Source organism: Crinia signifera, chromosome 4 (assembly GCF_055691185.1).
Source record: "Crinia signifera chromosome 4, ASM5569118v1, whole genome shotgun sequence".
NCBI classification, from domain to species: Eukaryota; Metazoa; Chordata; class Amphibia; order Anura; family Myobatrachidae; genus Crinia; species Crinia signifera.
This window is the reverse complement of record NC_139220.1, coordinates 87,430,642-87,455,836: the sequence shown is the minus strand read 5'-3', so window position 1 is coordinate 87,455,836 and position 25,195 is coordinate 87,430,642. Positions and strand designations below refer to the sequence as shown.

At 46.7% G+C, this 25,195-nt stretch overlaps 1 protein-coding gene across 1 annotated transcript in view; it reads left to right on the top strand.

Annotated features, from left to right (window-relative positions):
- SEPTIN8 (septin 8) overlaps window positions 1-25,195 on the top strand; it is a 60,849-nt gene that overhangs the window by 29,324 nt on the left and 6,330 nt on the right. Inside the window, exons 4-8 of the mRNA XM_083181941.1 lie at window positions 9,445-9,631; window positions 17,457-17,618; window positions 18,744-18,840; window positions 20,873-21,041; window positions 22,913-23,045. Coding sequence (XP_083038067.1) covers window positions 9,445-9,631; window positions 17,457-17,618; window positions 18,744-18,840; window positions 20,873-21,041; window positions 22,913-23,045 — 748 coding nt within the window. The remainder of the gene's footprint in view (window positions 1-9,444; window positions 9,632-17,456; window positions 17,619-18,743; window positions 18,841-20,872; window positions 21,042-22,912; window positions 23,046-25,195) is intronic.

The following is a 25,195-nucleotide window of genomic DNA, read 5'->3' as shown; positions in this document are numbered from 1 at the left end:
TGTTAACGCCACCCCACTATTGACGCCAAACCGAAGCGTGGCGAGCGGCGGCGGTACGCGTCCTCCGACCTTTTCATACCCCCACTATCTACGTCGGCGTGGAGTTTGTTTTATATACTGTGGTGTGGCGATCGCAGCGAGCCACCGAGCCCGAAGCGTGGCGAGCGCAGCGGAATACATGTGAAGTAGTCAGCGTCCGCTCGCCACACTTTGGGCTCGCTGCGCTCGCCACACTATATAAATTCAACTCCACGCCGACGTGATTGTTCTAGACAGAGATCAACCAAAAATACAAGCCCAGAGAATACTTGGACGTTTTATTATCTGTGTTCTCCATACTTCCTCCCAAGTACTGAGCTTGTTCATGTATCTGGTCCTTACTGTACCATCTAATATAGAGCAGCATATCCTGGCCACAGGATAGCCCAAAAGGTTTAGAAGATGCAAATGAAGGGTTTCTTGCTAGGAGTGTTACGTACATTAAATGCCCCAGTGGCAGCCAGTGTATGGGCTTATGCAGTGCAGTGCAGTGAGTGCAGCTGATTCCGTGGTGGTCTTCTCCTCCATTTCATACACTTTTAACCCATGTTCCTTTGTGCTTTAGGTAACTCAGTCCAGCTTAATGTGTTAATCACATCAGCCAATTTTTTCCACATTGGTTGGGATTTACATATGGAATTAGTACTGCCTGGTGGAGCAGCTGGATAAACTGTACAGCATCAAATTGGGTGGCATTAACCCAAAGCATGCGCTAGAACAATTATTGCGCCATTGAGTGCGTGCTGTAGTACTGGGTGGCCATATTCGGAACTAAACCATAAGCTCATGCCTCCAATTTACACTGTTTGAGTTCATTCAGTAGGGAGCATTCTCCTTTAACATTGGTTCATCCCACTAAATGAATGACAGCGATGCAACTGAAGTGAAGAAAACCCTTTAATTCAAACATAGATGTTTAAGGGAAGCTGTATGCCAGGAATGACAAAACACTGGTTCTGGACAACATTCTGAGAGAGACACCTTAAAAACCAAATGCTAACTGCTGCATGTGTCGAGCAAACCAGGTGACACAACCATAGAACCCATATTTTATATCTGACATACCCTACAATTATAGTAATTGAGGAGAATTTGCTCCTGAGAAGGCTTTTCTTTTTGCAAGAAATATTTGATCTGTAGCATAGCAGCAGCCCCTGTGTTTGAGACATTTAAATCATGAAGCCGTGTCTGTCGCATACTTTCCAGTAAATCTTGGCATTGGTGAGAAGTCTGGGTGTTTTTGTTAATAGGTTGAAGTTTACACACAAATAACTCACCTGTCAACTTCGCCTGATGCTGCTGGGAGGCATAGCAGAGACAACGGAGAGAAATGATGCTTTAACATAAATGGGAACATGCATTGTTAAACAATATTCCCCCCAAGCAAATGCTTTGCCACTATTATGAGCTTTGATTTGGGGAGGATTCCCTTTATTTGGGGGAATGGTTTCAACTATTCATTTTACTGCCAGGATATGAGTGGCAAGTGTTTTTAGGGTTGGTACACGTTGATATCTGCATGATATGTTGTTTCCAGCCAATATTTCGCTTGTATCGGGCAATGTGTATGCTTGATTGCTAGATGTCTCATGCTGCTTATTGAAGGACAGTACCAATGATCGTTCCGTCGTTCATTCAGTGTGTACATCAGCATATTGTCCGGGAATACATATGTCTGATGTGTTTCCAGCCTTTGTTATATTAGTGTAGCGATACCAGTCATTGGTATTACTAATGGGCTTACACACGGGGCGCTTTTTAAGCCTCTATTCTAAGTAATCTGTCTAGATTGCTTAGAAATGAAGCCTTGATCACTCAGTGTGTATGCCCCAGAGCAATGGCGATGAACGGGATCGCGCCCTCAGATATTGCCAATATGTACGCAATATCTAGTCAGATCCAACTACATGATCGTCCAAACAACCATTACTACGTGTGTATGGGTCATCTAGCCACTGGGAAACTCAAGGGCGATTCCCTATCCTACATTGCTCAGCATGGAAAATCTCCCCATGCGAATGGAGCTTAATTCATAATCACTGCTGGATGCAAGAAAAATGTTGATATTTACAATTTACCCTTTTCTCCTTCATCCTCTGGGGACACTGAAGTACTACGCTGGGGATAGTGTGGTGTTATGGAGGAGTTGGCACTTTAAGAACTTGAAGTGTGGTGTGGCTCCTCCCCCTCTATCCCCCCCTCAGACTCCAGTCTTAGTTTAGTGCCCGGAGGAGTAGGATCCCTGGGCAAGAGGCTCCCGCAAGAGTCTCTGTTTGTCCTTATTTTATTTATTTTTTGTTGTTTATTATGAAGTGTGCAGGCAGCCTGGGTGTTAGACTGGCTGCCTGCAGTGTATACAAGCTCTCCGGGAGGTCAGAGCGGCTCTGCGTGCGGCGCACGCTACTGACCTCAGCCGCCTGCATGTTAGATGCGGGGGAGCCGCCACAGCTGCTCGCGGCTTGTGTTACCGCTCCGTCGGCTATGTCACCCGCCGGAGGGATCAGGACGCAAGGCGCTGTGCGCCGGGTGACTGCTGGACCAGAGTCGCGCGCTGGTCCAGCTGAGGGGCAGATTGTGTCTCAGCGCCGCTGTCCTCAGCGCGCGCTGGGACGGAGGAAGGAGGAGGCGTGTCATGGGCGTCTCCTCCGCATTAAAGATCCTCAGCGCGGCAAACGCTGCCTCTCTGCCCACGCTGCCTTCCTCTGCTTGCTGTGTCTCATCGGATTCTTCTGCTACAGGACAGCAAGGCGCTTCACCCAGACTGGACAGACTGTGTCACTGCGCTGGGTGAGTGAAGGGGTTCTCCTTTTAGGAGTCCCCGCTTGGAGTGTTCAGGTGGGCCTAATTCGGGGAAGGTGAGCTCCTCTCCCCCTATTGTATTTCCTCTTTTTACACTGCTGGGTTTACACTGCTATCTGTGTGGCTGTGTTTGAGTGTGCTGAGTGAAGGAAGTGTTTGTATTGGATTGCATTATGGCAACAAAAGCTTCTGGCTCTAAAGGCCCCCATACACTATACGATTTGGGCACGATTTCACCCGATTCGGATGAATCGGGCCATGAAATCGGCCCAAATCGCATGGTTTGACAGCCCCCCCGATCCGATGCGCGGTCCCGTGCGCATCGGATCGGAGTCGGGCAGTCGGACCGGCTGCACATAAGATTTCCTAAATCTTATGTGCAGTCTCCGGGCGGGGGACGCCAGAGCCAGGCAGGGGGAGAGCGGGCAGCGTCAGCGGTGACAGACGCTGGGGAGGGCGATGCTGGAGAGCCGGGCTGGGGACACAGGCAGCAGCGGGCGGGGGTGGACGCCGGTGAACAGAGCTGGCCGGGCGCAGCATGACCGGGGACGGGGAGAACGCTGCAAGAAAAAAAAAACCCATTACAAATGAATTGGAAGCCAGTGATTGGCTGAGAGAGCTCTCTCAGCCAATCAGCAATTGGCTGAGAGAGCTCTCAGCCAATCACTGGCTTCCAATTCATTTGTAATGTTTTTTTTTTTTTTTTCTTGCAGCGTTCTCCCCGTCCCCGGTCATGCTGCGCCCGGCCAGCTCCGTTCACCGGCGTCCACCCCCGCCCGCTGCTGCCTGTGTCCCCAGCCCGGCTCTCCAGCGCCCCCCCACCGCCCGCTGCCTATTTGACAGCTACAATGCCCGGCTCCCCCCCTGTTGCTCCCCAGTGTCCCTCACCCCGCTCTCCCCCTGCAGCTCCCCGGGAGTTTTATATGATAAATCGCATGGCGATTTATCATATGCACAACTTGGCACATCAAGTGCCTTATCATGATGGAAACCTCCCGGGGAGCTGCCGGGGAAATCGGGTCCGACTTGTCCCTAGGACAAGTCGGGCTAATGTATGGGGGGCCTAAGGCTTCTCAGAAGCTGTTCACTTGCACTCAGTGTAATCAGCAATTTACACAACATGTGAAAGGTGTGTCACTGTGTAAAGATTGCTATAAAGGAGGGGCTGTTCAACAGCAAGCTGCTCTCCTTAATGCTGAAGGGGTTACAAGTGTGTTAGCTACCTTAGCTTCTGAGCTGGCAGCGTCTCGTAGGGACAGGGAGATTTTACATTCTCATCTGTCTACTATGTCTTCTGCTGAGCCTTCATGGGCCAGAGAGTTGATTAGGTCAGTGGATTCGCTGGTACAATCCACCGTTATGCCTACACAGTCCAGCGCCCCTCCTCCACCTAAAAAAAGGGGTGCTCCTTTGGTTTTGAGGATTGATACCTCTGATGAGGAGGAAGTTAACCCTCTAGAAGAGGGGGAGTGCCAGGCGTTGGATGATACCTTTGCGCCTGTGGATGAAGAGCAGGGTGTTCAGGATGAGGCTCAAGGTTTAGAGGCCTTGATTCAGGCTATTAAGGTGACCCTTAATGTTACTGAGCAAGAACCTCCTGCTCCGGTTTCTATTTTTGGCCGTCCTGTTAAGACTGCGGTAACTTTTCCTGAGTCCATAGAGTTGGAGAAGCCTCTGTTGGACATTTGGAAAGTGCCTGAGAAAAAGTTTCAGTTATCCAGGCGCTTTAAGGCGTCTTACCCTTTTGCCCCGGAAGGCAGGGCGAAATGGGAGAACCCGCCGTTAGCGGACGCATCCGTCTCTAAGCTTTCGAAGAAGGCAGCGCTTCCCATTCCGGGAGCGGTGGCCCTGAAGGAGGCGCCAGATAGGCGTTTGGAGGCGGGGCTTAAGCACATCTTTTCTACGGCTGGGGTCTCTTTGCGTCCTATTTTTGTTATCTCCTGGGTCAGCAGGGCCATGGAGAAATGGGCAGAGGATTTGTCCAGGGGCTTGGAGGAGCAGAGGCCTCCTGAGGAGTTAGCTCAGTTGGCTGATCAAATGCGGGAATCCGCGGCATATATTGGAGAGGCGGCCAGGGATTCGGCTTCACTGGTGGCAAGGATCTCGGCTCTGTCTATTACAGCCAGACGGTCTTTGTGGCTTAAGTCTTGGCAGGCGGAGGCGGATATAAAAAAAGCAGTGGAAGCTCTTCCCTTTACGGGGGATGTTCTTTTTGGCCCAGAGCTGGATAGATTAATTGCTCAGGCGACAGGTGGTAAATCTACCTTCCTCCCTTCCTCAGCGCCTCCTCCGAAAAAACCTTACCAGGGTCCGGCTTTTCGCTCCTTTCGAGGGGCCCCGAAATTTAGAGGTAAGTCCAGAGGTTCCTTTACCTCGGGCCGTGGTAGAGGTAGAGGCTTTGGCGCCGCCACCTCCGCCGCGAACCCTGGCTCCCGGCGTGCAGACGCCAAGCAGCCAGAAAAGCCCGCGGCATGACGCCCTCCCCTCCTACCTGGGGGATCCCAGAGTAGGAGCGCGGCTTCTGGATTTCCGGCAGGCCTGGGAAGAATCCTGCAAGGACAAGTGGGTTCTCTCAGTCGTGTCTCGGGGATACAAACTAGAGTTTGCCGGTTCTCCTCCTCAACAGTTTTTTACGATGGGTCTTCCGCATGCGGAAAAAGACTCTCAGTTACTACTCCAAGCAGTCCAGCGGTTGTTATCAGCCGGCGTGGTAATGCATGTTCCAACCGATCAACGCAAAGAGGGGTTTTATTCTCCTCCTTTTCCTGGTTCCAAAACCAGACGGGTCGGTAAGGCCGATCTTAAATTTAAAGAAGCTGAACGAGTACATTATGTACCACAGATTCAAAATGGAGTCGCTTCGCTCGGTGGTGGCAGGTCTGGAACCGGGGGAATATTTGGCATCCTTGGACGTCAAGGATGCCTATCTACATATTCCCATTTACGACTTACACCAGAGGTTCCTTCGGTTCGCAATCAAGGACCAACATTTTCAATTTCGGGCTCTGCCCTTTGGCCTGTCATCGGCGCCTCGCCTTTTCACCAAGGTAATGGCAGTCATGGTTGCCTTTCTCCACACACTAGGAGTCAAGATTGTTCCGTATCTGGACGATTTGTTGATAAAAGCCGGATCCAGGAGTCAGCTGGAACAGGCGCTTCACGTGACTTGTCAGACCTTGATTCGGCATGGCTGGATTCTAAACTATGGGAAATCCCAGATGGTACCTTCCCAAAGGATTTTGTTTCTTGGACTGATTCTGGACACAGAAGTACAGCGGGTCTTCCTTCCCTTGGAGAAAATTGCCTCGATTCAGGACTTGGTGAAGCAGGTGCTTCGTCCTTGGAGGGTGTCGGTGCACCTTTGCATTCGGTTGCTTGGCAAGATGGTCGCCTCCTTCGAGGCTCTGCCTTTCGGCCGTTTCCACTCCAGGACTTTTCAACTCGATCTGTTGAGACAGTGGTCGGGTTCGCATGTCCACATGCACAGGACGGTAATTCTTTCACCCTGCAGTCGGCTGTCCCTTCACTGGTGGCTTCACACGGCCAATCTGTTGGAGGGGCGTCGGTTCGGAGTCTGGGAGTGGACTATCATCACGACGGATGCCAGCCTGAGGGGCTGGGGGGCGGTTGTGATGGGACGTCACTTTCAGGGCCGTTGGTCTCCGCAGGAATCAAGGCTGCCGATAAATATTCTGGAGATTCGGGCTATCCGTCTGGCTCTTCTCAAGGCGGACCTGTTCATCAGAGGGAAGCCGATCCGAATTCAGTCGGACAATGCCACGGCTGTGGCATATATCAACAGACAGGGTGGAACGCGCAGTCGGGCAGCTATGCAGGAGGTACGCCCGATCCTTCAATGGGCGGAGAGGAATTCTCTGGCCTTCTCGGCGGTGTTCATTCCAGGGGTGGACAATTGGGAAGCGGACTACTTAAGTCGCCAGGATGTGCACCCAGGGGAGTGGGCACTGCATCCGGAGGTGTTTGGCCAGATTGTCAATCGTTGGGGGTTACCTCAGATAGACATGATGGCATCCAAACGGAATTGCAAGGTGGCTCAGTATTGTTCCAGGTCACGAGATCCGGAGGCAGTGGCGACGGATGCTCTGACCGCAGAGTGGAATTACCATCTAATCTATGTGTTCCCTCCGTTACTCTTGATTCAGTTAGTACTCAAACGGATCAAGCGCGAGAAGGCAACGGTGATTTTCATAGCTCCAAATTGGCCTCGTCGGCCTTGGTTTGCCGATCTTCAGGGGCTCCTGATAGATCAACCCTGGCTACTGCCTCAAAGAGAGGATCTATTGCAACAGGGACCATTCGTCTACCAAGAATTAAGGCAGCTGCGTTTGACGGCGTGGCTGTTGAGGCCGAGCTGCTGAGTAGGCGTGGGGTACCTAAAGAGGTCATTCCCACAATGATGAGAGCCAGGAAGGAGGTTACTTCCCGGCATTATTACAGGATTTGGAAGGCTTATGTGTCGTGGTGTGAACGACACAAGTGCCCTACAGCTGTTTTTTCTTTGTCCCGATTGTTGAGGTTTCTGCAATCAGGGTTTGAGGCGGGCCTTCGTTTAGGGTCCCTTAAGGTCCAGGTGTCCGCCTTGTCGGTTTTCTTTCATAGGCGATTAGCCTTGATGCCGGAAATACAAACATTTTTGAATGGGGTTCTAAGGCTGCAGCCTCCGGTAAGACCTCCGGAAGAACCTTGGGATCTTCCTTTGGTGCTGGACTATCTCAAGTCGGAGGTGTTTGAGCCTTTAGAATCTATTGATTAACGTTTACTTACCTGGAAGACGGTGATCTTACTGGCTTTGGCATCGGCTAGACGAGTGTCTGACCTCAGTGCTCTCTCATGTCGTTCTCCGTATTTGGTGTTCCACTCAGATAGGGCGGAACTCCGGACTAGATTGGATTACTTGCCAAAGGTGGTGACGGCTTATCATCTTAATCAGCCAATCGTGGTTCCGGCCTTGACAGGAGAGTTCGCTTCACTGGATGTGGTCAGAACTTTGCAGGTTTATGTGGACAGAACCAAGGATCTCAGGAAGTCGGATTCTCTGTTTGTCCTATACTGTTCCGCAAAACGTGGTTGGCCGGCTACCAAGCAAACTTTGGCCAGGTGGATTTGTCTAACCATTAAACAAGCTTATGTTCAGGCCTCCCGGCTTCCGCCTGCTAGAGTTTCGGCTCATTCCACCCGTTCGGTGGGACCTTCTTGGGCGGCGGCCAGAGGGGTGTCTCTTTCTCAGGTATGTAGGGCAGCCACTTGGTCTGGGCCCAATACCTTTTTTAAGTTTTATAGGTTTGACACCTTCGCGGCATCCTCTACTAGGTTTGGCCGCGCGGTGCTTCAGGATGCCCAGCGCCTTCCCGCCCGTGGGGATGGCTTTGGGACGTCCCCAGCGTAGTACTTCAGTGTCCCCAGAGGATAAAGGAGAAAATAGGAATTTGGTACTCACCGATAATTCCCTTTCTCCGAATCCGAAGGGGACACTGAGCGCCCTCCCGGCACTGGTCTTCTGGTAAGGGAGGGGTTTTTACAGGTCGCATGTGGCCAGGTTGTGTTGCATGCGATGGTCTGTATGTAAGTTCTTTTGACTTATTTTTGTTTCGGTGTCTTGTTTTCATTCTCTCTCTCTCTCTCTGTCAGAGGTTTCCTGGTCTCTTTTCTCCTCTCGGGCACAGTAACTAAGACTGGAGTCTGAGGGGGGGATAGAGGGGGAGGAGCCACACCACACTTCAAGTTCTTAAAGTGCCAACTCCTCCATAACACCACACTATCCCCAGCGTAGTACTTCAGTGTCCCCTTCGGATTCGGAGAAAGGGAATTATCGGTGAGTACCAAATTCCTATTTTGTTCTTTTCGGGGTATAGATTTATACTGCAGGGTGTCATGGACTACCATAGCAGCCACTTATGACATGTAACGTTAAGGCCCCCTACAATAGTCCGATTTTGACCTGATCCCGACTGATTGGTCCGAGAAATTGGCCAAAATTGCATGCGTTTGACCTCTGACTCTGAAACCCCCTGCCCCCTTTTTTTAAAGTTATTTATTACCTTAAGTGATCTTCTAAATGATAGTCTAATCAATGCTTTGATTTAATGATCATTTATCGAAGTTACAGTAATCCGTGCTAATATCCATATTTTCTAGGAGTCTTTCCAGTGACTTATTGCATCGCTGTTGGCATGCTGGATATGTGTATTTCATCGCTAGCTTCAGGCATTCCGTGGGTTACCCATACATTGACATTTCCCTGCGTCTCTATTGACCCAATCTAAGAGGCCAAACTCTACATATACTGTGTGCTGTTCTGTGCGGCTTTCATCTTTTCACTGCTGTCTGCCTTCAAAGCTCAAACTTGGGTGAACTCGCAAAGTCTGCACCCTGCCCCAGCCGTCATCTGCGCCTCTGCAGGACAACTGCCATTCCGCATAGAAGTGCCATTGTGTAGTGCAATCTAACTAATGCCACCTGTTTAGGACTTGTGTTATTTAAATATATATATATATTTTTTTTTTTAGTAAGCTGTAATTGTAACTGTAAGACTTGTTGTTCATTTTGTGTGTGATGACCACAGCTTTACATGGTGTCTTTGTGCAGTTACAGGTCAGTCGTTGACTACATTGATACTCAATTTGAGAATTATCTACAAGAAGAATTGAAAATTCGTCGTTCCCTTTACGACTTCCATGACTCCAGAATACATGTCTGTCTATACTTCATTGCACCGACGGGTCACTCCCTGAAATCTCTGGACCTGGTCACTATGAAGAAGTTGGATAGTAAGGTAATATAAAGCTTACACCGGCACACTTCTTACTTGGGCAAATCAGGTCCTTTATGGTGACAGTTGTAGAAGTCAATGTGGACATCTGTCCCAAGCAATCGCTGTTCCATGATGTCTGCACACCAGGGAATGGCTTCTAATAGAAACTTTACTTGCCGTCTTAAAAAAACAAAAAAAAACAATCATGTTCGTATTCTGTACATAATAAGTCTTCTCTATTGTAACCCACTGCTCCTCTTATATTAAAAAAAAAAAAAAATCTCACGGGTTTACAAAATAATTTAAATAATTAAAATAACAATATAACAGCATAAATAAATATATATATTTTTATTGTTCATTTGGCCGGCACTCACATTATGGTAGTAGAGAGATGCTGGGGTGACAATCCCATAGAGGGCCACAAGCGTAGTCCAATATGTAAAATCCGAAGTAAAGGAGTCACTCACCAGTCTTGCAGCAGGTAAAAAATCTATTTAATCAGGCAGCATGGCACAGTAAGATCAATGTTTCGGTCCGCCTCTGTGACAAAGGTCACAGAGGCGGACCAAAACGTTGATCTTACTGTGCCATGCTGCCTGATTAAATAGATTTTTTACCTGCTGCAAGACTGAATGACTCCTTTACATCGGAATACACACACACGCACACACACACACACACACACACACACACACACACACACACACACACACACACACACAGATATAGAGCGCGCTAAATAGTAACCACCACCTTCATGTGGAAATTTTAACACAGTTGGTGTATAGTATAAAATTTATTAAAACATAAAAAAAATGCAGATTCATATCAGACATGAATTTGACAGCCTGGTTCTGTTAAGAGGAAAACTCAAGACGCGTTTCCTCATAAAAATTACTTCATCAGGTAAATAACATTATGTTATTTGTGACAATATTCCCAAGATGAGTATGGTCTTAGTATACTGGTAGATAGGTCCTTATGTGGGTGGAATACCTGAATATAAAATGATATGACACTTGTTCTTCACTCCTCCCACTATCTGGATCCATGTTTGATCTGGGCATAATCTTCTTAAAGGCCTTCTAATGCCATCCGAAAAGATATGAGGCAAATTAAAAAATGGAAGTAAAATATGGAACTTCTTATCCTTCCTGTAAGACCGTACCTTTATTTGATTGAGGTTGTGGTAATGGCATTCTTGCAGAGCAGCACACATGAACACAACTCCAGGAGGAGACGTTGCACATTTAACATAGTGGATCTGCACAGACTATATTTGTTTACCTGCAATTTTATCTCTAAAGGTGGCTAAACCAGCCATATAGATATATATATATATATATATATATATCTCCTCTGTTAATGAAATTGCAGAGAGTTAATGTAATGGTTGTGTTGTGATGCCAGCTGTTGTGCACCCTGGGGCCTGTGCGTGTCTGGCTGACCTGCATATGTGGAATTCTCAGTAGCGACAGCACCTGCAGTACAGATGCACAGCTAAATGTGGCCATTGGGCAGCAGCTTAGAACGCCTCCCTCAGCTTGTTTTACTTAAGGCATTTGGGACCACCTCTGGTTGACCCCTCACTTAGATGTTTTATCTGCCACAGTGTGGTCCCTTTAATGTAAGTGTTGTCTGTCCCAAATCTCTGTGCACCGCTCGTGATCTGGAAGGGTAAAAGCTACTCAGCGTGGGGACACTGCAGAGCTTCACATCTTTTTGTTTTTCCCCATCTGGCTCCGCATGCGTTAAAGAAAAAAAAAAAGTGACGGCTTGATAAAAGCTTTGATTATATGTATATTCAAGCATGTTAGGGAGTGGTCATTACTGCCTAAAGCTTTCATTACAGTGTATGTAGTGTGTGAGGTCTGGGGAGAGTTCATTGTGAGTGCTAGAACAAGTTGGAGGTGGCTTAGGAGAAGCATGCATAACATAAACAGGCAGGCTTTGTACAACAGTAAGCTTTTATTGTGCCAGAGAAGAACACTGGACCACTTACACAGCAGATGGGCATCTGGGCCATCTCCTACACATTGCACTCCTTGTATGAATGGATGCTCCTACTCCTCACTTAAGTCCTTAGTAGAGCTAACACATGTGATTTCAATGGAATCCTGCCAACATGTTTGTAATGTACTGCTCCTTACACTTCAATTTGTTATGCAGTATCAGTAGACTACTGAATTAGGGAGCTGACCTTAACACTAGGGGAATCATTTTATTACTGTTGGAATTTTGAGTTCAAGTTGGGGAGGGGAGATGATTCATTGCTACACTCTAGTTCAGGGATCGCCAACCCGTCGCTCGCGAGCGACGGGTAGCTCGCCTGGTGATTTGTAGTAGCTCGCCTGACCTTTGACATGCGGTTGTCGCTTGGCGGCAAGTATGCCTGCGTCCCCTGGGATGCACTCTGCCCAGATCGGCATGTGTCTCCCCACATCGTCAGACTCCCGTAGTGGGTATATGCAGGACCCCCACTGCTGCCGATGAAAGAGACCAGGATCCGGGGTCCCAATGAGAGGGAGAATTGCTGCCGGAGAGGGAGGACATGTAGTGTCCACGGAGGAGCCGCCGCCAGTCGGACCTCTACTGCAGTCAGAGCAGGAACTGGAGGGAGATTGCTGGATGCAAACATCGTGGTTGGTGAGTCATATATCACTGCCGAGAGTGTAACTGGAGGTGGGGGTCCGGGCTGAACAGTGTTCTGGGGATGTGTGTCTCGCTGGGAGCGTGGCAGCATCAAGTACTGTACACCCAGGGTGAGCAAGCCCACCACCATTGTTCAGTGTTACATACAGTGGCGCATCCAAACTGTTTCACACAATATGCATCCTCCCATCCCTCTGTGCCACCTACCCACCATGGGGCATCCTCCTCATCCCTATGTGCCACCTACCCACTACAGGGCATCCTCCTCATCCCTGTATGCCACCTACCCACCAGAGGGCAGTGTGTGTGTATGTGGTATCCCCACTGGGCTGGTACCCTGCCAGGTCTGTTAAATAAAAATCGTTTGGCTCCCATTTTTTTTTTTAAATCTGGTAAACTGCTGGCTATTTTTTTTTTTTATGTTAGAGGGCACAGTGTGTGTTTGTATCTGACACTGTGGGGGCATACCTGGCCCCGTGGGAACATATGTGTATCTGGCATTATTGGGGGCATATGTGTATCTGGCACTATTGGGGGCATATGTGTATCTGGCACTATTGGGGGCATATGTGTATCTGGCACTATTGGGCATATGTGTGTATCTGGCACTATTGGGCATATGTGTGTATTTGGCACTATTGGGGGTATGTGTGTATCTGGCACTGCACTATTGGGGGCATATGTGTATCTGGCATATGTGTTTCACACCCCCATTTTCATTGGCCTCACCCCATGTGGCTACAGCTCTTAGAGCGCTGACCATGCCCCCACAGCAGAAAAAATGGGGATGTAGCCTCGCAGGAGTACCACGGTAGTAGATGAACCCCCTAATTTTGGGCGCGTGCCTTCGGCACGCGCAGATGTCCATTCTTCTCTGCCTCCAATGTTGGGAGGTATGTATGCAGCATAATGGACATTGCAGTGTGTGGCATTTTGTGTCTGGGGCATTGGGGTGTGTGGCGTAATGTGTAAAGGGCATTTTTTGGTTATTATGCATATTTTTTAAATTTTTTATTTAAGTAGCTCTTCGGGCGGTTTATTTCGTCGCGAGTAGCTCCCGCCCCCAAAAAGGTTGGAGACCACTGCTCTAGTTTAAGTCTACCATTACCTAGGATCACTCCACCAAGGGTCACTTAAAGGGGTATGCATACATTGAGATGTGTTTTTAACTTTTGTGCTAAGCGATTTAAGGTAGGCTGTTTTCCTTGAACTTCCCAGTGTCTTGATCACCCATACACGCATTGCAATCTGCAAAAATAAAAATAAATAAGTTAATTTAAATAGTAGATCACTGTTGCTCATACTACAAGTTGAGTATCCCTTATCCCAGGGGTCTTCAACCTTTCTGACAGTGTGGGCCACATTAAAAAATTAAACGAAGCCCGAGGGCCACTAATCTCTACTGTGGTATTTAGCACAGCCTTTCATAGATAGACATCACAGCCCCGGCATACATAGTTGGCACAGCTGCCCATACACATAAACCCTGCCCCCAATATATAATCAGCAGCAGGGCTATTTCTAGACAATTAGGGTCCCAGTGCAAAAAAAAAAAAAATGCAGCTCCCCATACATAATATTATATTGAAGAAATTGTGCGCGCCGTAGGCGCGTGCTCCCAAAAGGGGCGTGGTCTAATTATAAGCGTGTGAACTAGCAGGAAAACCATTACCTGACATTTCACTTTTGCAACCTGCATGACCAGATATTGGTTACCGCAGGAATGGTTGTTGTCCTTCCACGCTTAAGTTGGCTGGCTAAAGGCCGCACAGTGACATATAAACATGAAGGCCCACACAGTGACCTAGAACTCCTCACAAATCAAGCCCAAGCAATGACAGGCTACTTAAATCAATATACACTTTTTATCTGTAATGTCCATTACGCATTGTGCCACACACCATAATGCCCATTACACATTATGCCACACACCATGATGCCCATTGCACTATAATGCCCCCAATACTCCTGCTTATACATATGATGCCCACAGCAGTGCCTCTCATAAAATGCTACCAGTAGTGTCCCTTATAAAATGCCACCAGTAGTGTCCCTCATAAAAAATGCCACCAGTAGTGTCCCTCATAAAATGCCACAAGTAGTGTCACTGGTCAGAAAGGGGTAATTCTAGATAGCCAGCACAGCCCCCATAAAGCACAGCACTTCATAGATAGACAGCACAGCTCCCTCCCCCCCAAACATAGGCATCTCCGCACAGCCCCCCCATTGATAATCAGCACAGCACTGCCAGCCCCCCTCCCCCATAGTCAGCACTGCACAGCCATATGCTCCCCTCCCCCAATATTCAGCACAACATTGCAGCCAGCTTACCCCCCCCCCCCCCCCCCGAACGTCAGCACAGCATTGCAGCCATCTCACCCCCCCAGTCAGCACCGCATTGCAGCAATCTCACCCCCCCAGTCAGCACCGCATTGCAGGCAGGCAACTCACCTCCCCCTCCCCTTAAGAAACCTGCCTTAATTTCCATATTTCCCTTTCAGAGGGCTGCTCCTGCTGGCGGCGGCGGCTGTCTTCAATGAGAAGGAGGCAGGCAGGGACGGGTGCGCAGCATCAGAGGTCTGGAGCCGGTTGTCACGCGGCGGCGGCTGTCTTCTCTGAAAGGGCGCGGGCGGGACGTGTGCGCAGCTTCAGGAAATCCACAATGTGCATGTCCCATCCACCCCAGCCACTGAACGTCCTCCTCCGCCGCGTCCCCCATGTAAAGGGATGAGCGTGGAAGGTTTTGGCTTTTTTAAACAGCACTTACAGGGTTGTTGTTTTTTTTAAATGGCATTTACAGGCGGGCCAGTCAAAACAACTCAGCGGGCCACGGGTTGAAGACCCCTGCCTTATCCAAAATGCTCGGGACCAGAAGAATTTTGGATAATGGATTATTCCGTGTTTTGGAATGTTTTTATGTTTGAATGATGTATCTTGAGGTATCTTGCATTTATGTTGCCTAAGCAGATCAAACATATGAAATACACACAAATATATTTTATTTGTGCATGAAACAAGGTTTTAAATTTGGAAACAAAATTTGTGTATTATCTCAGGCTCTGAATTTAAATGCCAAGCAATCATGTCCTTGCACATATTTAGTTACATGTTATTTCCCCAGTAGTGCCAGTTACAGATGTCCCCAGTAGGTTTTTAGCAATACAATAAAAATACAAGTATTTTGGAGACTATATGGTTTTTGGTATAATCTGGATCAGGGATACTCAACATGTAGTACACACTCTTCTCCCTCAAACCCCCCCCCCCCTCCCCGTAAAGTGGCAGAATTGCACAATTTTAACCCCGCCCCCTCCGTGTTGATTGGCGAACCAGGTCATTTCCATAATGGGGTGGAGCTTAATGTCACGCTCAAGCCCCGCCCTCCTGATGCAAGAGGAGATAAAAAATGTTGGCAACCCTGAAATGGGCCAACTCGTATTATGTATAGCGCTTTATATGGTATGTCTATTCAGTTTGGTTTAATATTGACACAAGTGTCTGTCTAGTTTTTTGTGCAGCTCGAGGTTCCTGGTGAGTGAGCTGCAAGGTGCTGTGTAACTTACATCGGGCTCTCCTCCCTTTTTTCTTTTTTGTTGTTGCCAGCAGCGGATCTTTGTAGTAATGCAGTGTGACAAGCACGCACAAGGAGACTCTGCTCTTTATAATATAGCACTTTGTGTACAGTCGCAGCCACACACAATATACATCAAAGACTGTGTATTAATTTGCTTACAGCTATACATGATTTAACTGGAGTATTTATACTTGCATAAAACTCTCCACCATGCTCCTGGTGCCCTGCAGCGGTGCCATGTTTGGGAGGGGTGTCTGAGAAGGCACTCTTAGGTCTCTGTAGAGTATTTTATGTTTTTACTGCTGTCCAATAAAAATTAAGTGTCTTGTTTATAACAACACCCAAAAAACCCACCATAAAACATGAGATGGACCCGGTCCTTTTTCAAAAGGCTCAAACTTGATGAAGGTAAAGCAGAACAGAGGAGTGATGCATGTATAAGCATTCAGTGTCCGGGTACCCCTCCTTTTGTGCAATAGACACAGATAGCTGAATGCAATGTGTAGTGCACATAAATGAGTGTTGGCAGGGAATGTACCTATGCAGCTGGAAGATGACTTATTAATAACTTCCTATTGGGTGGGACAATTGCTTTTTATGAAGTTGCACAAACACCGGAGCTTAAGTGCAGCACTTTAAAATTCCCTGATATCAAGATAAGTGGTCCTTTAAAAGATGAAGCCACGTGTTTGTGCTCTGTTCTTCAGCGCTGGCTTCAGTGTGGAATTCAACCTTTTTATGATGAATTAAAACCGTTAGATTGTACTAAGTTCTGCTTTTACACTTCAGTTCCAGAAAGTGGTTTGATAAAGTTGCTGTTTCTGGAATACCCAAACTAGACCCTGTCCCTGACAGATATGGAGATTTTTTAGAAGTTTTATTATTGTTGTTTATTTAAAATCTTTCATATAAAAGGCTAAAGGTATGCAAACGCAGCAATATGTACTTGGGGCGATTTGAGCTATACATTGTGCGCCATGCAATTTGAACATTAATGTACTGTGACATTTGGACTAGACTACAATGTCATTTTAAATATGTGATCTACATATCTTGTGATTCCCTACACAGGGTGTGATTCGAAGTAGACACAATGCAATGTAGTACAAAAAAGTACAAAAGTATTTTACGATGCGATATGGAAGCACGCATCGCAAAATTAAATGCAATTCAATTTGAAATAAAAAGTTCAAATCAGATCGAGAATCGAACCTTGTGTGGGCACCTTGACTATGAGGTGTCATTTGGTCCATTGAGTGGTGGTACACTGACCACTAGAGGCCACTCAATGGACCAAATGACTGCCTTGTGTGTTATAAACACGTCATGACAAAAAGTGAGAGCCATTTTTGCAGGGACACTGATCTGTTTGAAACTTGCTGGATATGGAGCTGTGAAGAGAGATTGGAGGTAGGAGCAGGTATGGGCTAAACACTGTCACTGCTCAAAGTGAAAGTACATTCTGACGGGCTTTTAATGAATATACTAATGTTTAAAAATAGTGAGGGCAGCAACTTTTTATCAGTGTTCCAAGCTAGATGCTACAATGGTGGCCAAGAGGACAGTCTTGGTAATGTAATGGATTTCCTTATATTTTTCCATTCTTGTGTTCTAAAGGTGAATATCATTCCAATCATCGCTAAAGCGGACACTATTTCCAAAAGTGAGCTCCACAAGTTCAAAATCAAGATCATGAGTGAACTGGTCAGCAATGGTGTCCAGATCTACCAGTTCCCCACCGATGATGATGCTGTGGCTGAGATCAACTCTGTTATGAATGTAAGTTTATTGAAAGGTTTGCAGTGATAAATATCAATATTAAGTGGTGTCAAATGGAGAATAAATGCTGATTAATATGAAAAACCCACTGTAATTAAACAAACATGCAAAAAGCGCACTCTCTCCTTGTCAGCAATGTGCTTGCTAGATGGCTCCAACCATCCATCAGCAAAGCTGACAGCCATTCAGCATCTTTCTATTGCCGGGAGGCATGTAGAGAATGCTGCCTGGCTTCTCTTGTTTGGTGTCATTCACAATCAGAGCGGTCAGGCAGCTTTCTCTACCTGCCTCCCAATACGGAGGCTCTGACCCAGCTCATCTCTGCGAGAAGGCCCCCACAGCACAGGCAAACCGGAATAAATGTACCTGTATCTGCACAACTTGCATTGCAACATAGACTTGCTTCTTTATTTGACCCTACACATATCAGGCCTTATATGTCCTTTGATCACACTTGTGATCTAAGTTTACATTTCACAATGGTGGTCTTCTCTGCAACCATCAATTTCCACCTGTTACAGAATTGGTTTTATCTCGCTGACGCTTCTTATAGAAAACTTATTTTTTTCTTCTCTCTTTTTTTTTTTTTTTGATCTGAATTAACCTAAATATGTTACCAAATAATAGAAAGTTCTCAGCTGGAGATATTAGAGAATCTTCTACATTGGAATATTTGTGATGTATCTCATTCACAGCAGTACAGCACATACAGTATATGTTCTATGGCACTAGAGGTACTTTGTAGCGATCTATTGCCCTCTAGTGTTCACATTTGAAATTATATTAAAATTTCAAACTTACTACTACAATCGTGTATCCTTTTTACAATGTTCTTTTCAAGGTTTTACATAAACTGTTTTTAAGGACCATTAAAATAATTGTGGCTGATTTTTTTTCTTTATTTGTTCTCTCTCCCCTTGCTCCTCTTGTATCCAGAGCAAAGTTGCAAAGAAAATAAAACAATTATTGAAAATCATGTTTGTATGGCTATAATAAGTTGATAGACTTTAAACCAGGCAATGTATTTTGAGAAAGATGCAGTTGACAATATACAAATGAAAGCATTAACCACGTCTGGATTTGAAGTGGCCAAGTATATTTATGTGATGTGTTTATTTATATTAGGCTCATCTCCCATTTGCTGTAGTTGGAAGCACGGAGGAGGTAAAAGTTGGAAATAAGCTGGTGAGAGCCAGACAGTACCCATGGGGAGTAGTCCAAGGTATGGTACCAAATGGAACCATTGCAATTTTATAATGAAAGATGCTCATTTTATTGAAGTGCTTCTGCTGCAATTTTCCATCATGCGTCTACTAACTATATATAAGCATTACTATGCGCATTAGTCAGGGGTCAGTCCAGCTAGTTGAGAGTTGCCATTTTCACTGCAAATACACACTTGCAACTTAATGTTGCAATTCAATTACAAACTCTGGTACTCTTTACCTAGAACGGCGACCATCGTATGCACTAAAAAACGGATGCGATGGCCGCGATTTCCCATAGGGATCAATGTTTAAAGTCAGATTGGACGCGATTTTAGTGTTAAATGCCTCAATGCCCGCAATTTATACATAGGAAACAATGTGAAATGGGCTACAGAACCCTAATAGTCCCCCTGAAGTCTTAAATGACCCCCACAATTTATAACGCCACCCCACGATCAACGTGAACCCGAAGCGTGGCGAGCGGTGGCAGTACGCGTCCTCCGACCTTTTCATACCCCCACTATCCACGTCGGCGTGGAGTTGAGAATAGAATAGTGTGGCGAGCGCAGCGGGCCACCGAGCCCGAAGCGTGGCGAGCGCAGCAGATACCTTCACAGGTAAACGCGTCCCTTCGTGGGCTTCACAGGTATCCGCATCCCCTCGCGGCGCTCGCCATGCTTCGGGCTCGGTGGCTCGCTGCGCTCGCCACACTATTCTATTCTCAACTCCCGCCGACGTGGATAGTGGGGGTATGAAAAGGTCGGAGGACGCGTACCGCCGCCCCTCGCGGGCTCGCTGCGCTCGCCACGCTTCGGGTTCACGTTGATCGTGGGGTGGCGTTAAAAATTGTGGGGGCCATTTAAGACTTCAGGGGGACTATTAGGGCTCTGTGGCCCATTTAACATTGTTTCCTATGTATAAATCGCGGGCATTGAGGCATTTAACACTAAAATCGCGTCCAATCTGACTTTTAACATTGATCCCTATGGGAAAATCGCGGGCCCGCGATTTTTTGCCCGCGATACCAATCGCGGGCGCCGTTCTAGGTAAAGAGTACCCAAACTCTTAAAGCATTAAGAAACTTTTTTCTTTTTTGCACCCCTCTGAGGGTAGGAAAAATCTTTACTGTAAGTACTGTAAGCGCTTGCTTAAGAACAGCTCCGATGACTAGTTAGGTGTTTGGAAGTTTTCATTTTATTTTTTTAATTTGGACAATAATTCATTTTTCGTGTGGGGGTAAAAAAAAAGTAATCGCATCAAATACCCCAAAATCCACTTTAGTATTTTATTATGCACCTCCTATTTAGCAAAAATGAATTGCTTTATCTTTCCTAATGCCCACTTAGTGAAGGTCTCCCTTGTGTGAGGTCCGGGAAGGTCTCATCACTCTAAGTGAATTATGGAATTCTTGAAAGCACACATTCTTGTGAAATCTGCAGGTTCCATCAAACAAACCCTCACCTAATTAAGTTGACCCCTTAATGTTTTTCGTTATAACAGACTATATGTAGTTTTTTATGTCGCATATTACTGTGAAGAGTGTATTATTTTTGATTTAATTACTGCTAACATTCAGGAGCTGGCAAACGCATAGACGAAAAATATACTTTTTTAATAGATTCTGTTAGCCCTGGTTAATTACTCATGGCGAATATCTCGGCCTGGGCTTTTCAGTATATCCCCCGACAGCTTGTGGTCAGATTACAATTAACATGGGTTTCTATACAAGCCCGAGGAGCAAACCTGGAAATACGCTACAGTGTGTAAAATCCACCAATCTATAGCGCATTTATATTCTCCGTAGTTACAGCCAGTCAAAATGATGGAATAACATAACGGTAATGTCAGTGACGGCGGCTCTGTGCACCCGAACAGAGCAACACTTGAATTGCCCTGCCGGGCGCCATGTACAGGCTGCCGGTGTTCAAAACACTTGAACCCCATACCCCACTTAGATGTGTGGCGCATTGTTAGGCTTTTATTATATAGGATGGAGACCGCATACTAATTGCCACCTAATACATACCTCTTTTTCTCCATCCACAGTTGAAAATGAGAGCCACTGTGACTTTGTAAAACTGAAGGAAATGCTTATAAGAGTTAATATGGAAGATCTGAGAGAGCAGACGCACACACGCCATTATGAGCTATATAGACGCTGCAAGCTTGAAGAGATGGGTTTTAAAGACACAGATCCTGACAACCAGCCATTCAGGTAGACCTGGGGAAAACGAACATTGAGTGGTTTAATAGAAAGTATTCTGCTGTTTCTATGTACACTACCAATTTCAGCCTTTGCCATTTGGGCTTTCTACGGCTCCTCTTGTTTTCGCGAAGGCCATGGGAGCTCACTTGTAATGGAGGGAATGGATTCTTCCTTACCTAGTCGAACTCCTCATCTTGGCCCTGTCTCCGGATGTCCTCTGGTTATGCTTCTGACTCACTGTAGTTCTCCTTATCCAGTTTCACGGATGGATCATCAATTTGCAGAAATCTTACTTTATTCAGTCTAAGGAGATGATCCATCTGGAGGTCTTATTGTACTTGAAAGTTCAGTCCGTTGTTCTCCTCCAAGACTGAATTTTCATACACTCCTGCATGCAAATCCCGGTATCTCTAATTTCCACCTTCGCCGTGGTGGGTTATGCACAGTGTTTTTTGTGGCCCCTTCAAATGGAAAATCTAACCAAATAAACCAAATCCCATATGCAAATCAGAGCATGAGCGAGCATTCTGTTGTGCAAGGTCTATTCCACTTGGTCAAGGGACGTCCCTTCTGTATTCAACTACGCAAGTCTTGGGTGTGGGGGCGGGGTGTCTTTTCATGGGGAAGCAGACTTGTGATCAATATCCTTGAACTCTTAGCAGTATTCAGAGCTCTCTCTGCCCACCGAGTGCCCCCCCCCCCCATTACTGTGCAAGTATCCACCCCCCTCCATCACAGAGCAGGCACTTCCAGAGACTTTACTAGGGTTGGTGTCATTCGGTGTACTAACTCATGGTGTCCATGTTAACGGAGTGGGGGCTGGCGTCCAGTCCTCAAGTATGTTCCATGACTGTCCCTCGTCGACTTTCTTACTGAAAGAGACTGAATAACAAAGGTACTGGGTGCACCACTTGAGGATGGGACACCAGCTGGGTCAGCCACCTGAGCAGAGTGACAGGTGCGGGTTTCATTTTTTTTGGGGGGTGGGGAGAGAAGTGTGGCGCCAAGCTAAGGCCGGTAATTGCTGGAGCTCGGTCAGAACATGCGGGGTGGCTTGAGCGGCTATTGTCCGCGGGATGGTGGGGACATGCAGGCAGTTGCTGGTAATTGTTGGGGGGGTGTCAGTGCGGCTTCTTTTGGTGTCTCAGTAGAGGGGAGAGGTCTGTCAGTGCAGTGGGATGTGACAGGAAGAGCTTAGATGCTTCTGTGTTTAGCAGCTTGTTGGCTCTTCCAGCCACTTGGCACGCGCTGACAGGCCGCTCAGCGCTGACCTCCTCTGATGAAAGTGGCTTGTCAACTCATTTCTGACAGCCGCATCCTGCTGCTCTCAGCCTATCAGGGCGGCATAAGGGAGCAGAATACTATTCAAAAAGGGGCAGGGTGCGTTAATTAATAAAAAAAAAAAAAAAAATGGTCAGGGCGCTACACCCTGCAAAATACACCTAGCCAGGAACACTAGTGTCCCCTCAAATGGCTCATTGCATAAGCCATGCTATGCTCGCCACACTATTATAATTCCACTCCGTCCACTTGGATTGTACGGTATGAACAAAGTCGACCTGTGATATTCGGCACCAAAAACGTGAATAACTCATGCGACTGTTGACAACTCCCCTGTCGCTTTAAGGCTGGCATCTAACTTACATTGCTTTTCAAATAAAAGGATTTAACAGGTAAGCACAGAACTCTCCATCTTGGTAATAACTTTTAGTTTGGTTATTGAGCTACAATATACTCTAGCAGCCTTTTGAAGCCTTATGAAAATGGGTGTTGATGGTGGTTTCAATTTATTTGGGAAATTTTATTTATCAATTTTTTTCTCAAAGCCATTCGGCATTTCCTATACTATTTCTTCCACTTAAATTGCGGTTTCTGTTCAGTCTTCAGGAGACCTACGAAGCCAAAAGGAAAGAGTTCCTAGAGGACCTGCACCAGAAAGAGGAGGAAATGCGGCAAATGTTCGTAAACAGGGTTAAAGAGACGGAGGCCGGCCTGAAGGAGAAAGAGCGTGAGGTCAGTCCTGTTCTTAGCGTTCACCTTACATACGACCGTGAGAATGATTTAATCGGCTATTTCCTTCATAGCAGCCTTTTCTCTTGTTAAGGGATGTACAGATGTCTTCTCATATACGATTGCTGCCGTCACTTCAAATCACTCTACTCTGTGAGCCATGCCCCATGTGTTTGATAGTGTTGGAGCACCATTTCCACCCAAAAATGCAATGTTCTATGACTAGACTGCACCAGAAGGCCGCTGATTAATTTGATATGCGACACTTGAATGTGTGTCTGAATCTGTTTACTGTATGAGTTGTTTGATGCTTCATTTGCGGCCAAGTTGTCATGTGCTGCAAATAAATATACATATATAAGTGTTTTTTAGCAAATAAATCTCTGCTGTCTCCTGGTGCAGCCTAGATGCATTGCATTGTGATGGCACAAGCAGAGTCACACTGGTCCTGGAGGCTCATTCGTACCAGGTGTATTGAGGCTAGTTGTATGAGGACAAATCTAGGATGAATGCATCATTCAGCATTAGTGCAAGGCAGAAATGAGCAGTTGCCCTTTGTGTTAATGACACATCAGTTTTACCTATAAATCACTCTATGAAGCTTTGAATACTTGGAATTACTAGTGCTTCTCTGATCTGTAGATCAGACTCTAAAAAACATTTCTCTTATATAATATACCACTCGCTTGTGACTGCCAGCGTTGTTTTTGCAGGGCGAGTGAGAGGACATATGGGTGCAGGAGATAAGGCCTCCATATTTTAGGCCGACTTGTCAGACCTTATTGCCCTAGCAGCTCCCCGGCAGGGTTCAAATACAATTAGTCACTTGATGTACCAAGTTTTGCATATGAGAAATTGCATGCGATTTATCACTTGCAACTCGCGGGGAGCTGTAGGCGGAGGGAGCCAGGCAGGAGTGTTTATTTAAAAATAAAAAACAAGTGAATAGGCACCCACTGATTTGGCTCGGAGCTCCCAAATTTACACGCCGGCTCCCAGTGTCCACCCGGCTCCGGAGTCCCCCTAATCAGATTTATCTTATGTGCAGCCAGTCCGACTTCCTACTCAGATCCGATACGCGTTGGACCGCAGATTGGATGTTATACACATGCGATTTGGTCCGGTTTCACAGCCAGATCCATTGGAATCTGGCGATACCGGGCCCAAATTGCATAGTGTGATGGATAAGACAAGTGACCTTAGACACCAGAGGGGAGAGAGAACCTAGATCTGTAATTGAAAATCTCACATAATGTTTAATAGCTCAAACCATGTTGAGCAAGTAATATGGTTACATACTAGCAGAGAGCGTATGCATGGAAGAGAACGGTGAAGACACAGAATATCAACGTGTATGATATTGATGTAGTAGTACGGATGTAGTACTAGTAGTAGTAGTACGGATGCAGCAGCAGCAGTACGGATGCAGCAGCAGCAGTACGGATGCAGCAGCAGCAGTACGGATGCAGCAGCAGCAGTACGGATGCAGCAGCAGCAGTACGGATGCAGCAGCAGCAGTACGGATGCAGCAGCAGCAGTACGGATGCAGCAGCAGCAGTACGGATGCAGCAGCAGCAGTACGGATGCAGCAGCAGCAGCACGGATGCAGCAGCAGCAGCACGGATGCAGCAGCAGCAGCACGGATGCAGCAGCAGCAGCACGGATGCAGCAGCAGCAGCACGGATGCAGCAGCAGCAGCACGGATGCAGCAGCAGCAGCACGGATGCAGCAGCAGCAGCACGGATGCAGCAGCAGCAGCACGGATGCAGCAGCCACATACAGCAATATAATGTGTAATTCTGAACTTTATTACTGAGTGAGAAATGCTGTCCAGTATGTACAATAATTTGCTTCAGGAGCTCACATATCCCACGTGACAAGCTGCACTCAAGATAACTTGAATAAATATGGTCTCAAACCAGCATATTAGTTTGTCAACGTTTCAGTGCCTGTTCTAACATTAGAAATTTTTTGGCATACAGGACATACAGAAAATGCTTTTATTTATCTGGTGCGGTGTAAATTTTTGCGTAAATTGTGGAAAACTAAGCTTCCACCTTTTATTAAATGATTGAGGTATTTGGTAGTATACTAGTTCAAAACACCATTTTGCATACAGTTGTGTCCTTATACAGCCCCTTTTGGCACGCAAG